This window comes from Biomphalaria glabrata, chromosome 16 (assembly GCF_947242115.1).
Source record: "Biomphalaria glabrata chromosome 16, xgBioGlab47.1, whole genome shotgun sequence".
NCBI classification, from domain to species: Eukaryota; Metazoa; Mollusca; class Gastropoda; family Planorbidae; genus Biomphalaria; species Biomphalaria glabrata.
This window is the reverse complement of record NC_074726.1, coordinates 13,541,432-13,557,801: the sequence shown is the minus strand read 5'-3', so window position 1 is coordinate 13,557,801 and position 16,370 is coordinate 13,541,432. Positions and strand designations below refer to the sequence as shown.

The following is a 16,370-nucleotide window of genomic DNA, read 5'->3' as shown; positions in this document are numbered from 1 at the left end:
TGTGTTCTGATTTGTCCATTTCTTGAAGTATCTATTTTGACCTCATTTCAAATCCATTGACACAAAGTGTGATAACAGGTTGTCTAGGGCTGCTATCACCATCATGTCGTGACAGAGATATGGCCTCACAAAGTAACTGACATTATCTAGCTAGTAGCTCAAACCATCACTTTGAATGGATCAAAAGTTCAACGCATTGAACTGAATGACAAAGGGTTGCATTTGAATATAAGATATCACGGACAAATACGAATATATAGACATTTTAACACAAATATACAACACAGAGACAGGAATGGAGAAAGACAATCGAAAGATCATGTGTGATGCCCCAACGATTTAACAGACTAATGAATAGGTGAGGTGAATTGAGGGATAAACATTTTATACTATGAATTCTTCTGCAATACTGAAACATAAAGTGCCTGCTCTGGTATACATATCGTAAAGGTCAAAAAGCTTGGAAACTAATCACAAAATAGGCCTGAGCAAGACGCTGGACCCAAGACCCTCCTATGATATACAAAAAAAAAAAAAACTATACGGAGAACTGCCTGATCTGAAACCACTGCGCGGTTCATCTCAGATATAGGATTACTGATCCGAGATCCTCCGACATGTAATATGAGAACGAAGAAGAAGAAAAATCACAAAATCAGGATTGCATTTGAGTAATGAGCATTCAAAGTTTGGCACATCGATCTACTTTGGGTTTTTTTGTTTTCATTTATACAATTTTATTTTATCACAAAGGGCATATAGACTACAGCCCTTTGACCAACCGGCTTTATTTATCTCTGATATTGCTATGTACTTATTAAAGCAGAGTGGGGCCTTAGAACGGGACGGTGTGATATCAAACATTATTTAGATCTTCCTAAGTGCGTCGTTCAGAGCCACTGGCACAAAGTTGTCTTCAGTGATGTCGGTCGCTAGCGGCTGAAGTCTACAGATCATAAATCGCCTGTGAAGCTACCTCGACATGTTATTCGGGTCAGCCCTGCATCTCTTTGCCTCAAACCTGCGCCCATGCCGTTACAGCCTTCGAGAAGCGTTAACATTGTCCAGCAATTCTCAAGCAGTATTCAGTCACCGGGTGTCTGAGAGAGAGAGAGATCCAGCGCTTATTCAGCTTCCTGTGTGTAACATTTGAGATTAGTTTCAGTCTTTGTTGCTGAGCTACATTTAGCCTCTTTTTGAATCTTGCCTGATGTAATCAACGCCTCAAACACACACGATTGCTGCTGAGACAATGATAGTTGTCAAACACGAAAACATAAGAAATCCTTTTAAAAGAAAACAACAAAGCTTATCTATGGGAAAGAACTAAAGAACTCCGCCCTTACATCAATATCTCTCAATAATGTAGAGGTTGTTTCCTTTTTGATATCAAACAAAATAGTTAATAAACAATAAATAAGTGACTAATTTGTTGATTTATTTAATTGATTCATGTTATGTTAGGTACAGTAAATAATTGTTTTAATTTTCTACTTGATAAGAGAATGGGTGTGGGACAAATAACGTGTTCAATTATCTAAGGGTGGTGGCTTCTAAACCTGCGGACCTCGGTTCGAATCTCAATAAGGACAAAGATTTTGAATTTCGGGATTCTTAAAGTCCACCCAACTCTAATGGGTACCTGATTTTAGTTGGGGAAAGTAAAGGCGGTTGGTCGTTGTATTGGCCACATGACACCCTGCTAGATAACCGTTGGCCAAAACAAAAAAAAAAACAACAAAAAAACAACAGATCATCATCTGCTTTATAGATAGGAAGGTCTGAAAATAAAATTATTTAAGGGGACGAAACCCTACATATTTAACAGTATCTGTAAAACTGAAGGATTAATTTATCTTGTTGGTATCAAACAAAATAATTAATAGCCAGTTATTTATTGACTAATTGGTTAATTTATTTTATTCATGTCTTGTCTATGCAATCGAATAATTGTGCCAAGTTTCAACTTGATCCGAGAATGGGTGTGGGAGAAATAATGTGTACAAACTTTTTACCAGACAGGCAGAGTCTATATGAGATTTGTAAAAAACAGAAAAAATGGTCCCTCTTTGGAAATGATGCTGTCCAGATAAGTGAACTCGACGAGGTCAACGGGGCAGCTGTATATCCGACAAGCACGACTTACTCAAGCTGACCAGGAAGCTAATTTTGAGCAATCCTCTTTTAAGTCACAGCGTTACGTTTCGTACTGTTGTTTGCTTTCTTAAGTAGTACAATATCGTCCCGATTTGGTTCATGCCAGTTTGGTTTACAGTGTTTCCTACACTAGGATTTAGAAGATAAATAAGGCGGATTTAGAGGTCTGGGGGCCCCGGGGCATCAAGGAGCCCCCTAATTTACTTTCGAATAAAAAAAAATCCGTTAACGCCTTTCAAAAAATTATTGCAAATAAAAAAAAATAAATCACCAAAGAATTTAGTAATTTGTTTCGTTCAAATACAATTGTTCAAAAACTAAATTACCGCGTCAACGAATGGAGATTTGCGAGCTTTTTTCGACAAAAAGTCGTTGATGATTTTATTGTAATCTTGCTCCAAGAATTAATCACTTCCAATGCTAAGTACAGTTAGCTTCTAGCGCCTGGACAAAATCACTTCCAACATTAAGTAGAGTTAGCTTCTAGTGCTTGGAAAAAATCACTTCCAACATTAAGTAGAGTTAGCTTCTAGTGCCTGGACAAAATCACTTCCAACATTAAGTAGAGTTAGCTTCTAGTGCTTGGAAAAAATCACTTCCAACATTAAGTAGAGTTAGCTTCTAGTGCTTGGAAAAAATCACTTCCAATGCTAAGTAGAGTTAGCTTCTAGTGCCTGGACAAAATCACTTCCAACATTAAGTAGAGTTAGCTTCTAGTGCCTGGACAAAATCACTTCCAACATTAAGTAGAGTTAGCTTCTAGTGCCTGGACAAAATCACTTCCAACATTAAGTAGAGTTAGCTTCTAGTGCTTGGAAAAAATCACTTCCAACATTAAGTAGAGTTAGCTTCTAGTGCCTGGACAAAATCACTTCCAACATTAAGTAGAGTTAGCTTCTAGTGCCTGGACAAAATCACTTCCAACATTAAGTAGAGTTAGCTTCTAGTGCTTGGAAAAAATCACTTCCAACATTAAGTAGAGTTAGCTTCTAGTGCCTGGACAAAATCACTTCCAACATTAAGTAGAGTTAGCTTCAAGTGCCTGGACAAAATCACTTCCAACATTAAGTAGAGTTAGCTTCTAGTGCTTGGAAAAAATCACTTCCAACATTAAGTAGAGTTAGCTTCTAGTGCTTGGACAAAATCACTTCCAACATTAAGTAGAGTTAGCTTCTAGTGCTTGGACAAAATCACTTCCAACATTAAGTAGAGTTAGCTTCTAGTGCTTGGAAAAAATCACTTCCAACATTAAGTAGAGTTAGCTTCTAGTGCCTGGACAAAATCACTTCCAACATTAAGTAGAGTTAACTTCTAGTGCCTGGACAAAATCACTTCCAACATTAAGTAGAGTTAGCTTCGATAGCCTATCTTTGGGAAAAAAATCACTTCCTATTCTTTTAATGTCCATTCTGGAAAAAAAGCAGCTCTCCAGTTTACCTGTAGTTCTAAACATACACTGAGGACAAGATTAAAGTGATTAGACTACACAAAATAGTTTTTTTTTCAAATATAACTTTTATTACATACTGTTCAACATGATAAAGTGTAGCTTCATTTGATATGGGAACTACACTACACAAGAATGAGTCCGAACTTTACATATTTATAACAAAAAAAACAAAATTGATCATTGTAGCTTTCTTATCAACTGTGTCTGTAAATGTAGAACACAAATGTATTGTACAAACTTCACAATCATACAAAATAATGAAATCTAACATTACCGGAGTGCACTGCACAATTACTTTTGTGCACTGCACCACTCAATAGAAAGTACACATTTGCTTTAAAAAAAAGGGTTTCAATATTTTTGAATTATTGAACTAAAATTTTATATTAATGGAATCAACTTATACAAATTATATAAGACACATTCTAGCAGTAGTAACTTTTATTATAGTATATAAAATTAAAAAAATTAACTATATGAGAACAAACAAAAAAAAAACATAACCACATAATGTGATGAAACCCAAGTTATAAGGTGATGACAGAATTGTTTTACTGCCTCTATTAAATATTGCTTGTCAGATGACTTATGAAACAGATTTACAATGCAGGCACAAATAAAATGGCTTCACTTTGTTTGGTTTAATGTCTTTTGATGTTCCATCAGAAAGAATTTAAGATTATTCCATCCTAGCCTAAACTTCCTGGGGTTGGCAGAGTTCAAGTCCAGAACCATCATGATGTCACCAGGAAGTCATCATATACTAAATGAAGTCAACAAATATTAATCTATAATATAAAGCAGAAAGTAAGGCGTATGTATGTACCATAGTATATGTTTAATGTGCCTCGCACAACCGAAGGGCCCTAAAAATAGACAAATAGTACTTAATTGTATATCTATTAAAAAACAAAATGTTTTAAAAAATCCGGAAAACCCGTTTTCAAAATATTTTATATTTGATATGAAAAGTAAGCTGAATGGCTAAACCCATTTTCAGACTCTACTTTTACTTTTGTGGCTAAATGTGAAGGGAACATACTCCATGTCTGACATAGATCTAAATCCAATCCAGTACATCAGTAATACCCAGACTTAGACCTGAAGGCCATTGCCTATGTTATAAATTAACAAGTTTCCTTCATTCGAGAAATTAATTACTTTCACTTTCTATTTTGATACAGAACACATTTTGAGATGTAGACTGTCACATAGTTCTTTGTTATCCAACAGTTTTAAACTGAATCCAATGTGTGTGCTCTTGACACAAGCAATCTTGAGCAAATCAAGGTGTAGAACTAGGACAGAGTTGTTCATCAATAAATGAAATTCTCTCAATGTCTGGATGGAGGTAGACAAGGGAGCATGTAAGACTAATCTTTTAGAAAGAAAGAAAGAAGCAAAAGAAAGTTCCACTCAGACTACTGATGCTAAAGTCAGTTACTTAGCCTAAATACAACTCCATTTCCCTTCTAGTGTCTGGGTGTGGGTTAAGTCAAGTAGTAGGGAAAATAGAAATAAATAAAAAGAAACATTTTTCTAACTTAAGTATGTGAGTCTTCCATGTAAACACATTACTGAAACTAAAAGACTAGTAAGTCTATGGTGGAGTTTGTAGGCCTACAGGATTAATTGATTAAAAAAATTCAGAGTAAGTTTAGAGCATCTTGTGATTTACAAACAGGCGCTAAAGGAAAAGGGGAATGGATGGGGAGTTTGTGCTAAGCATTTAATAAACATAATTGCACACATAGTGATATAATCAGCCTTAAAGTCAAGGATTACCTTTACCTAAGTACTATTTAATAAAGCAAAATAAAACCTGACTAAAGACACATTGTGCTGGAAATAATGTAATTTGTCCTAGAATCTATTTTCTTCAATTTTTGTCAACCTTTAAAAAACTTAGAAAATACAAGTTTTGAATGATTGGTTAGGTTAGTGTTAATACAAATCCTAGAGAGCTATCTAAATAATCCTATTAGATTTGTAGTTTTCAAAGGTTATTTTGGACTAGCTTTTTGAGCTTATCTTTAACATGGTGTAAGAGATTTTAAAAATTTATACAAATTAATACTGTTCATAGATAATTATAACAATTAAAAAAATATATACCAATGATTGAACATTACAACACAATATTCCATTCTACAATTAAAAACAAATTCCTAACTTTTCTAAGAAAATAAGAATGAAGCATTTTTTAATAAAAACTAAGAGCAAGAAACACAAGGAACAATTTCAAAAAAAAAATGCACCTTTGTCTCTAGTTTATATATGCATTGCTAAAGCTGGCCAACAACACACACAAAAAAAGGGGGAGATGTAAAAAAAAAATGATGAATGGGTGAGTTGAACTCTATCCAGAAACACTAATGATGTGGTGCTGTACATTAAGATCAATACATAGCTATTACAGAGATTTCATGCATGAATATATATGAATAGATATATAATATAAAATATAGGTGTGTAATAAATAATAGTTCTATTGGATGGTTAAGTACAAGTTCAGTCTGTACTCAGTCGGAGGGAGCCAATAATCTATTACTTCTCAGCTCCAACAAATCATTTCCCTATGCTCAACATCAAGTGAGAGAAAGAAGTCAGTGTGTATGACGATGTCAGATAAATGCCAATGATTTAACCCATATTCAAAATCATATGCACGTGCATTCGACAAGTATATACAGAACCCAACACAAATACACAGCTCTGAGGCCAGTCCATATTACAATTTCTCTACTCAAGACACACATACACCTTTCCCTCACTACTATAATGCAGCGACAGTTTCATACTGCACTGACAAATCATCCGCACATAAAAACACACACTTAACAAAAATACTGATTGATTAGCGATCTAGCACTTCAATGCTTGCATTTTTTTTGATAACATACAAAATATATAAATAATGTTTGCATATAAATCTGCAATGAGAACCATAGTTGTACATTTTTAGCGCCTAATAGAGTCTACAATTTTCTGAAGTTCAAAATATTGAAGAATGACATTCTAATTATTTGAATGGAATTGAAATAGAACATTAGACCTAGAATTAAATAGAAAGAATATTCTGTGATCCTAGTGAACAAAAAAGATACAATATATTAGCTTGGATATACAAAGATTATCAATATCCTTGCAAACTTCATCTATAAAACTTCAATTCATGTCTATTTTATTCACTAGATCAATTTTGACAAACTTTTGATACTTGAAAGATAGTAGCTATTAGAATTTGTTAAAGTCATGTAAAATGACAGGAATTAGAATGAAAAATACTTTATATTTTATTCAATATTTTCAAGATGTGATGCAAACATCTGGAAACTAAAAATATAATCATTTCACAATTATTTTTTTTTTATTAAAATGTTTTCTGAAGCTTTCCTTCAGTCAAATGGAGTCTGACTTTATATTCTTTACTACCAGACCCAAGTAAATAGTAAGATATTTACAAATAAATAGAACTTTTTGTAAATATTTTCTTTGAAAACATTTGTTAGAATATAAAGTTTGTGTACCGGTATACAATATAAATTTTTAACATAAGAAAAGATGTCTAAGCCTATCCTTTGTAAGTTTCAATACAGTTAATATATAATGAAAATTTTATAGAACTACAAAGACTACAATTTTACATTTTGAAAACATGGTCATATAACACTAGCCTAGCTCAAACTTCCAAAATTTTGTGTTGTTCATGGCACTCATGCTGAAAATTTAAGCTGTACACAGCAGCCTAGAGAACCAGGGATGGGTTGTACTAAAAATGTAACTAATTCACAAGGTGCCCTAATGAGACAGCTACAAAAGCCCAATACAAGGTATAGTTAACTATGACATTGTACTGAAAAAGCAATAACTGACAACATTAGCTTTGATATGAAATGATACAAAGTTATTTTATAAATTAAAACAGATTTCCAAATGAAACTCAATGAAAGCAATATATGCCATTAAAATGAAGAGTTCTACACATTTACATTGCTACCCTTCAACACAGAAGATGTTTGAAATAACTTGGACTACAGGGAGATGAACATAGATCAAAAATGAGAATGTTTTGTTTTTTTTGCAGTCAATTATTAAATTCTTGAAAAGATAAAATGATTAATATCCTCATGGTAGAATAACAGCAACTCTTGACAGAAAGCAATAGGAAAACAAGAATAGATTTAAAATCAATCTTTAAGTCATCACAAGTTTCATAAAAGGATAATTCTTTAAGATAGAACATCAAGTTGGCACAAAGCGGCTTTGAATATGCGAAACATTCTACACCAGAAAAAAAAATGTCTTGAACTGTGTAAGTTATACAAGTTCAACATAACTAACCCCTATGGCTCCAGTGTTCTAAATTATTCAGTTCTGTTTGATTTGTATAGGATGACCAACAAAATAATTTAAAGGGCTCATGGCTATTTCCTCAACATCTTTTGTTGAGATAAAAAAACTATTGCAGGACCCTATTATGAATATCTAATGATGTATACATGATGTGAAAAGCTAAATTAAAATAAAAAAGTGTAAAATGCTGCAGTTTGTTCTTTTTTTCAAATATAGAACATAACCAAAGAGTTAACTAGAGCTTGCAAGCATATGAACATAATTACAAAATTAAACAAAATGTTCCTCTATTTACATAATGGATAGACATGCTGTAGAACTGGTATATCACACAGATGATAGCTGCTTTAGCCTTGTCTAAAATGGAGTGCAGTTTTTAGCAAATGGTGGTTTTGGAAGGACATGCTACTTCCGGGAGGAAAAATTTAGATTCAAAGAAATATCTTGGTTGTAGGGAGCAACAGTGAAACTCCTTGTGAGTGAATGATACATGAGCAAGCCCTGGAGATGGGGATATTGTTATAAATCAAACACAAGAGCATTATTACAACCAATCTCATCTAGTAATAAAGGACTTATGCACTGACACTCTGATTTGTCCCTATTACTTTTGGACTCTGTAAACATGTACTTTGAATGTTGAGAGAAAAAAAAAAGTTCGTGACAATAAATTATGAAATATTTCATTTCCTTATCCAACTGTTTGTTCATGAAACTTCAAAACATGTCCTCTGTGTATTGTACAATCTTACAAAACACATAGAGTCAAACAACAAACACAATTATGTCTCTTCTTTATCACAATCTACATCGTGTCTCTATCAAAAAGTTTTATTATGAACAAAATGTGTCCCCACAGTGTTAGAATCCCTTTTCAAGTGTAGAGAGTGATTCCCCACTCAAGTTCTGTGCTGGTTAAGCAACAATACATTTGTTACATCTCTTGATTGCACTTGTATGGTGCATTGAACAGCAAAAACTGTTCTAGCATTTTGGATGAGAATCAGATCTTTGAAAGTTGGACTTGATGTTGACTTATTCCTTTCTTTTGTTGGTTTCCATTCAAGCCACTGGAATTCACATAATAGTGAGTCATGTGACTCGCATAGTGCTCCTGCGGATGTCCGATGGATGATTTATTTACAGTGAAGAATACAGTGTGGACATTTTGTTCTATGAATATCATGATTTGTACAGTCCATGCAGCTCTACAGAAGAGTTTTAATAACATATTCCTATTGCCCTAAGGGAGCAGCTTGATGCTACTCTGTGTCACATTTCTTAAAAGAGTTTTTTGTTTTGTTTAATCATGCTCTACAGGCAGTGTGTTTTATACTTTGGACTCCCCGGACTTTAACCGGACACCCATCGTTTTCACCTCTCCATCGTCCAATGTCACTGAACTAGATATCCCACCATTCATGGGTTTGTAATATTGAGAAGATTCTGCCTTGTTGTGCACAGGAGACATGGAGACAGTGGGCACTGCCTGGTAGCCATTATTTCTGGGCCACTTTGGCTCCCAGACATTCTTACTGTTGTCAAAGTAGACTGGGTTGGCCACAGCATTTTCAGCAGCTTGTACCTGTTTAGGCTGGTAGTTGAAGTACAGGTGCTTCCCACCATTTTGATCAGAAGTTTCATTCAGCATTGGGTCAGCCTCATCAAAAGGATCATCCGACGAAACATCTTTCTCATTTTGATAATAACCTAATTCATGAAAAAAGAATTCAATAATTCACAGTTAGATAAATAAATAAATAAATTATAGCTTTTATATAACGCTACTTTCATGCTTATAGCATGTTCAGAGTGCTGGGGTTAAATGTCATTTCTGGACCCTTAGGGGGAGGGGGTATCTGGGAGATGTTTTTCTATGCTGCCTTAAGCTGCTCAGTAAACACAACTCTGCTTGAGTCAGGTGTCTAACCTCGAGCCCCCTTTATAGGTAGCCAAACTAAGCTAAGTTCAAGTGTACTTAGCCTCTTGACCAAGCATCCCACATTTTGAACTTGGAATGCAATCTTAATTTTTAATAAATTTAGGTTTTAAATATGAAATGTTAAGCTTCTATAAACAATTTCTCATGGCAGCATGCAAAAATACTAGGTAAATTAGACAGATCAACATTATTTCTTCAAGAAGAGAATACATATTTCAAATAACAAGTAATGTAAAGAGCTACCTTTGCCATCTAGGTCAAGATAGGCCAATGACTGAGCAGCAGCTCCAGGCTGTAGATAGTCATCTTTGTCCACAGGTAGCAGTACCGACTGGGGCAACTTGGGACTCATGATCTGTGGGCTGTACTCTTCACTGTTTGTGTAGCCAGTGTATTCAGGGAATCCATCATCCAATGCCAAGTCTACTTCCTCTGTAGTAAGTGAGTTAGCACGTTTAATAAACTATAATATATACTATATAAACTTATGATGATAGATCAAAACATATTAGCTGCACACAAACTTAAAAAAAAAAGTTCCCTTTCAGACCTAGTGATCTAAGGAGCAGATGATATAAAAGTCATCTGTTTTGGTTAATGACGATGTCCTGTGGCCAGCACAATGACCAACCGCCTTTACTTTTCCCCAACTAGTGTCAGGTACCCATTTGAGCTGAGTGGACTCAGAGGTGACCTGAAGATACCGAAAGTAAAAATCCCAGTACTCACAAGGGTCAAGGGTTCGACCCCTGGGACCCTTGGTTTGGAAGCTAAGTACGTTACCACTCAGCCAACACACCTCCACACATAAACTTTGCTTTATATGCATGAAGGAGAGTAGGCCTATTTGAAATGTAAAGTCTAATTAGAATGAATAATTGAATTCTCCAATTTTGTGACTTAAGCTACAACATAAATTGCAATAGATGTTAACAATTAGCTCTTCAAAAAAAAAAAAAAAAAAAAGATTGTGTTAATTGATGACCCCAAAAAAATATTAATAAAATGCTTTTACAAGTTATCATCTTGTTACCAAATTTGAAATGTGAATAGTTTTGATATTCAAAATGAGATCTCTCTACAGTAAAAGAGTTGTATCTTGTTAAAACAAATGATTGAAACTGTTTATTACCTTTGTCTTTTAGATATCTGATGGGATCTGAACTGTATCTAGAGTTTACACTGTCCCCCCTAAAATGAGGTAATTCTCTCTCCTGCTTTGCCTTTGCTGCGGCATTGAGATGGCCATATTTCTTCTCTCTAATTTTCTGATTATCCCAGTGGGATTTAAGAGATTTAGCACCTGGACTGGTAGGTTCGACAGTAAAATGATGAGATGCCTAAAAAATAGAGATTTAAAATATTTTCTTATTGGAGTCATGATAATGATTTAGTAAATAAAATAGAGAAAGTTGTTTTTGTTATTCGTGTATTTGACATTGCATAAAAATAGTGATATCAAACAATTCAACAACACTAAGATAAAATCTAGATTCAGGGATCACTTGAAAAAAAAACTATATTGATATTTTTCTGTTAATAGGGACAAATCAAGGACTTTTTCTAAAGTGAATATAGTTGAAAAAAAAAATTAAATTTAATACTAAGATAGATGCAACAGAAACTATTGCAATAAAGGCTCTGGACTGGAACCCACAAGGGAAAAGAAAGGCTAGGAGATCAAAGCAAACATGGAGATCAGTAGAACAAGAAGCAAAGACAAAGGATAGACCTAGAACCAAGTGTAGAGCATTGCCCAGACTCCAGTGGTGTAGAACTGTTGATGCCATTTACTGCATTGCGAGAAAAAAGGATTAAAGTCATGATAAGCTTTAAAAAAAACTGGGTAATTCTGTCAAGGGTAAAATAAAGTGTACCTAAACAATGTCACTTTCTTGGCTACCCAGATAGCTTTCAGAACATGGATGGCCACTAAGTGATTCCATGTATGTTTTATGCAAATTTTAGAAAAAAAAAGTTAACATAAGAATTTTTGCAGTGAAAGATTAGAGTTTTTTAAAATACTAAACTTACACTGGACATATTACTATGCTGTCTAGCCAAAGATATTGGACGATGTAGGCGACGAGGGTCTATGGGCTGTAAGTATTCTTCTGCTTCCACAACATTTTCAGCATCTTCTGTCATTCCAGTGACCAGATCATTCTTGTCATAGGAAACACTGGGGAGTCGCATCAACTCATCTCCCTGTAAAGACAAATTGAAATATAGACAGTTGACACAATCACTGAAGACACAATGTGGACATCAAACAATCAATGAAGACACAATGTAGACATAAAAAATTCACTGAAGACATTGTATGAATGTGATGAGTCTAAATCATTGTAGGTGAGATCTAAAAGATACCTTGCAATATTGAGATGAGTCTTGAAGAACCTCAGACATTGATTTTTTGAGTGCATAAAACATCAATTGGTATCAGTTTATTTTTTGGCATGAGATTTACATTATTTAGCAGAAGATGTTACAATAGCCTATACTTAAAGAAAATGTCAACCTGTTAGTAGATAGCTTATACCAGTGATGCCCAACCTTATTTGGTCTGCGGGCCATTTTAATTTTTTGCTTTCGTGTCGCGGGCCATATCTCCAAAAAGAAATAAAAATACAATAAGCTTCTTTAAATAGTTTTATTTGTGGAACTACTTACATAAATTAATGTGATGCATGGAGTTTATCCAAAACCATCTTCTGAATATCTGGCTGCATAGATGAAACACCAAGTCGGAGCACTGAATCTAGATGTTCATCCGTGAGGCGATTACGTCACATGGTTTTCACCCGTTTCATCATTGAGAAAGTTTGTTCACACAAATAAGTGCTTGAAAACATTGTGATCATCCTTAGCGCTTGTTTTCGAAGATTTGGAAATGCTTCTGCGGGTAACATGGAGTAGAAGTCAATGGTCTGCATCACTTGAAATTTGTCAAGCAGGGATGTCTGGCTTTGTAAGTCAATCAGTTCCAGTTGCAGATATGTCGGAGCACTTGACACATCGGCAGCAATCGGATTTTCAAAAAGACGGATTTCATTTTTTAAATTATGACAATCTTCACATCTTTCACTGAAATTATTCATCTAGATCCTCAGAAGTAGGATCATTCTTTCTTTTGGGAGAGACATATTTAGCTGCTTATCATTTTGTAGAGTGATACAGGTTGGAGAGTGGTTAAGAGGCACCCTTTCCGCCTGTTGATGAAGAGTTGCAATTTTGTTTGGAAAGCGCTTATGTCTGCATACTCATGTGAAATCAATTTGTCTTTCCCTTGTAGTTTGGTGTTGAGTTCATTTAGATGTGATGTGATGTCGCATAAAATAGCCAAATCCCAGAACCATGAGGGGTCGTTCAGTTGTGACAATTTTTTTTTATTTTTCCGTCATATATATTTCAATTTCGTGTCTGAAGTAAAAAAAACAAAACGTTTTAACACCTTTCCTTGGCTTAACCAGCCCATCACTTCACTGTGAAATAGAAAGTCTTCATATTTAGACTCTATTTCTGTCAGAAAATCTTTGAAAGTTCTGTGATTCAACGTTCTGTGATTGGATGAAATGTACAGTGTTAGACACAATCATCATCACATGGTCCAGATTCAAAACCTTTCCACAGAGATTTTGTTGGTGAATGATGCAGTGAAGCTGCAGGGGTTCAGTTCCATTTGACTCAACCACTTTTTAAATAACTCTTACTGTCAGTCCGCTGTGACATCCAACCATATTTCTAGCGCCATCAGTAGTCACTCCAACTAATTTATTCTAAGGAAGAGCAAGGTCCTCTATGATGGTTGACACTTCTTTGAACAGGTCTTCTCCAGTTGTAGTCCCATTCATGCTCCTCATAGCTGCTAACTCCTCTGTTATATAAAAAATTGCTGTTTGTATTGCAAATAAATATCAAGAAATGTGCGGTATCAGTAATGTCAGTGGACTCGTCAGCGGCAATAGAAAACATTTCGAATTCTGCTGCTCTGTCTTTTAATTGTGAATGGAGATTTTTATCCATATTTTAAACTCGCCTTGTAATTGTCATACGAGAAATGTTGACAGCTTCTACTGCATTCTTCTTTTCAGGACACATTTCTTCCATCACTGCTAACAAGCACTTTTTTAAACATTCGTCATCGGAAAAAGGTTTCATTGCTCTACTTAAGATGTGAGCAACTCAGTAGCTGCCCCTTATCGCCGACTTATTTCTTGTCTCTTTTTGTTAAATATTCTCGTCCATCCCCCAATCTCTAGTCGTAACTTGGCAATCTTGTCTTCGCGGCTCAAAACAAGAATGCCACACCATATGCGTTTATGTGTTTGGTTTCATAATGCCTTTTAATGTTATGTTCTTTAAAAACAGCCACACTTTCTTTACAAATCAAACATGTTGGCTTACTATCATATTCCACAAAAAAGTAAAGATCTGTTCACTTTTCTTGAAAGTTTCTACATTCAGAGTCCACTTTTCGTTTCTTAGGCTCTCCCATTTCATTAAATCACAAACATTAAACAATGCGGTACCAATCGCTTTGATATCAAAAGAAAACGACCCAAAATTGTGCATTAATGATGTTCTCTGTTTCACACACCAGATTTCAATGACACGGCTAGATCAAGGCAGAAGCGGGATATTCCAAAAATTAAAAATAGCTGTCAAGTCTTATCGTCATTGAAAAAAACCAAACACTTGTGTTCTTAGAATTAAAAAATGTATTAACTATAAATATTAGAATACCAAACATAAAGATGGAATTCTTCAAGGAAAGAGTGAGAATAGTTTTTCAACATTCTAATTTTGTAACATTTTTTTTACATTTTGTTCCAATGTTTTGGCGGGCCGGATAGAAGCGCGTCCGGCCCGTGGGCCGTAGTTTGGGCATCACTGGCTTATACTTAAAGAAAATGTCTACCTGTTAGTAGTCATCTTGACAATTAAGTTGTAGTAAGTAGAAGTATCACAAATAGCAAATATTTAATTAATACTGTGGATTTAGTTTTGAAATTTCATTATACTGTGCATTCTAAATTGGTTTGATGTGTGTATACTAATTCTTTGATCTCGATTTGGGTAATTAAATTTCTCAATTCTCTAAGAGGATTTTTTTTTTTTTCAACAATTGTAATATATTGGTAAGGCTTGGATGTTGAGTCAATAAACCAAGTGTTTATAAATACAGTATTGTACTTATCACCTAATGCCAGTACCACATTGACACCTCTGGCGGGAATAATATAATGAAATTTCATAACAAAATCCACGTAATTAACTTAATAACAACTTCAAACTAATAATGGAATGACTATAAACAAAATTGTCTGTCATATTTATACCTAGCCAACCAAAACAGAACTTAGAAAGTCACAAATTTCTCCAGCAACAAAAGCTAAATTAATTTTCATTTATAATTACCCCCTCAATTATTTACACTTCTTAGTAGAGAAGCAAAGCATTTAAAATCAATGTACAATAAAAACCTTGACACATTATGTGACATCTATATTCATTTAAAGAGGGTAAACACTTGTCAGAATTTAGAGAAAAAAAAAAACATTGCGCAGGAATTTAAATGCCAAACATTTAATTTTAAGATCATTTATTCAAGAAAAAAAAGTTGATTCTTTTAGATTAGACTTCAAACAGTTTGAAAATACTAAACAAACAAAAGAGAGACAAACGAGAAACCACCAATCACATCAGGGATAAAAGTAGAAGAAAAAGATAAAAACCAATGGTTACGTGGAAAACATTCAAATGAAAACATTTAAAATGAAGAGTTAGATATTTTTGAACAAATGGGTTACAAATGTCCAAAGCATAATTAAAGGTAACTTAGGAAAGATCTAATGTTCATTATAAAAATGTCAATTATTTTTCACCTTTAAGATAACCAGCATTAAGTTATAACTAAATTCTTCAAATGACAAGAACTATTATGTAGATCATAGAACACACCAGGATGAAATTGTTTAAAAAGAAATAAAAAAAACTTACTAAAAAAAAAACATGCAGTAAAAATGAGGTTCAGGAAAACCACAAAACAAACTAGTTGGAAGAATTATTTTGTTTTTAAAGTTTGAGTCAAAAGTTGAAGCAATTAGTAAATGTTCTATTTTTTTCTGTAGCTTTAAACTATTTTAAAAGAGAACAATGAGTATATTATTAAGTATATTTCCTTCAGAACTGAGCTTAAAGAGTTTTAATGTATTTATATTTAGGATTTACAAGAGTATTATGTGGCCAGCACAACAACCAATCATTTAGTCTTTCCCAACATATATCAGGTACCCTTCAGAACTGTGTCAATTTTGCAAGCTCTATTCTTTATCAAAAACCCCCAGGACTATAACATTTAAACATTAGCAACAATAGAAAGATAGAATTAGGTCAGTTATCAGCATAAACAAATAATAAAAAAATAGAAGATAAAAAAATCCCCTGAAGATTTCATTATTG

The 16,370-nt window shown here is 34.1% G+C and overlaps 1 protein-coding gene across 2 annotated transcripts in view; it reads right to left on the bottom strand.

Moving 5' to 3' along the window:
* Nucleotides 1-3,652: 3,652 nt before the first annotated feature.
* Nucleotides 3,653-16,370, bottom strand: part of LOC106066507 (epidermal growth factor receptor-like) — a 201,011-nt gene continuing 188,293 nt past the window's right edge. For both annotated transcript variants that reach the window (XM_013225564.2, XM_013225565.2), the window contains exons 24-27: nucleotides 11,940-12,113; nucleotides 11,038-11,245; nucleotides 10,149-10,337; nucleotides 3,653-9,673 (exon numbers count right to left, since the gene is read on the bottom strand). In XM_013225564.2, coding sequence (XP_013081018.1) covers nucleotides 9,294-9,673; nucleotides 10,149-10,337; nucleotides 11,038-11,245; nucleotides 11,940-12,113 — 951 coding nt within the window. In that variant the 3' untranslated portion in view covers nucleotides 3,653-9,293. The remainder of the gene's footprint in view (nucleotides 9,674-10,148; nucleotides 10,338-11,037; nucleotides 11,246-11,939; nucleotides 12,114-16,370) is intronic.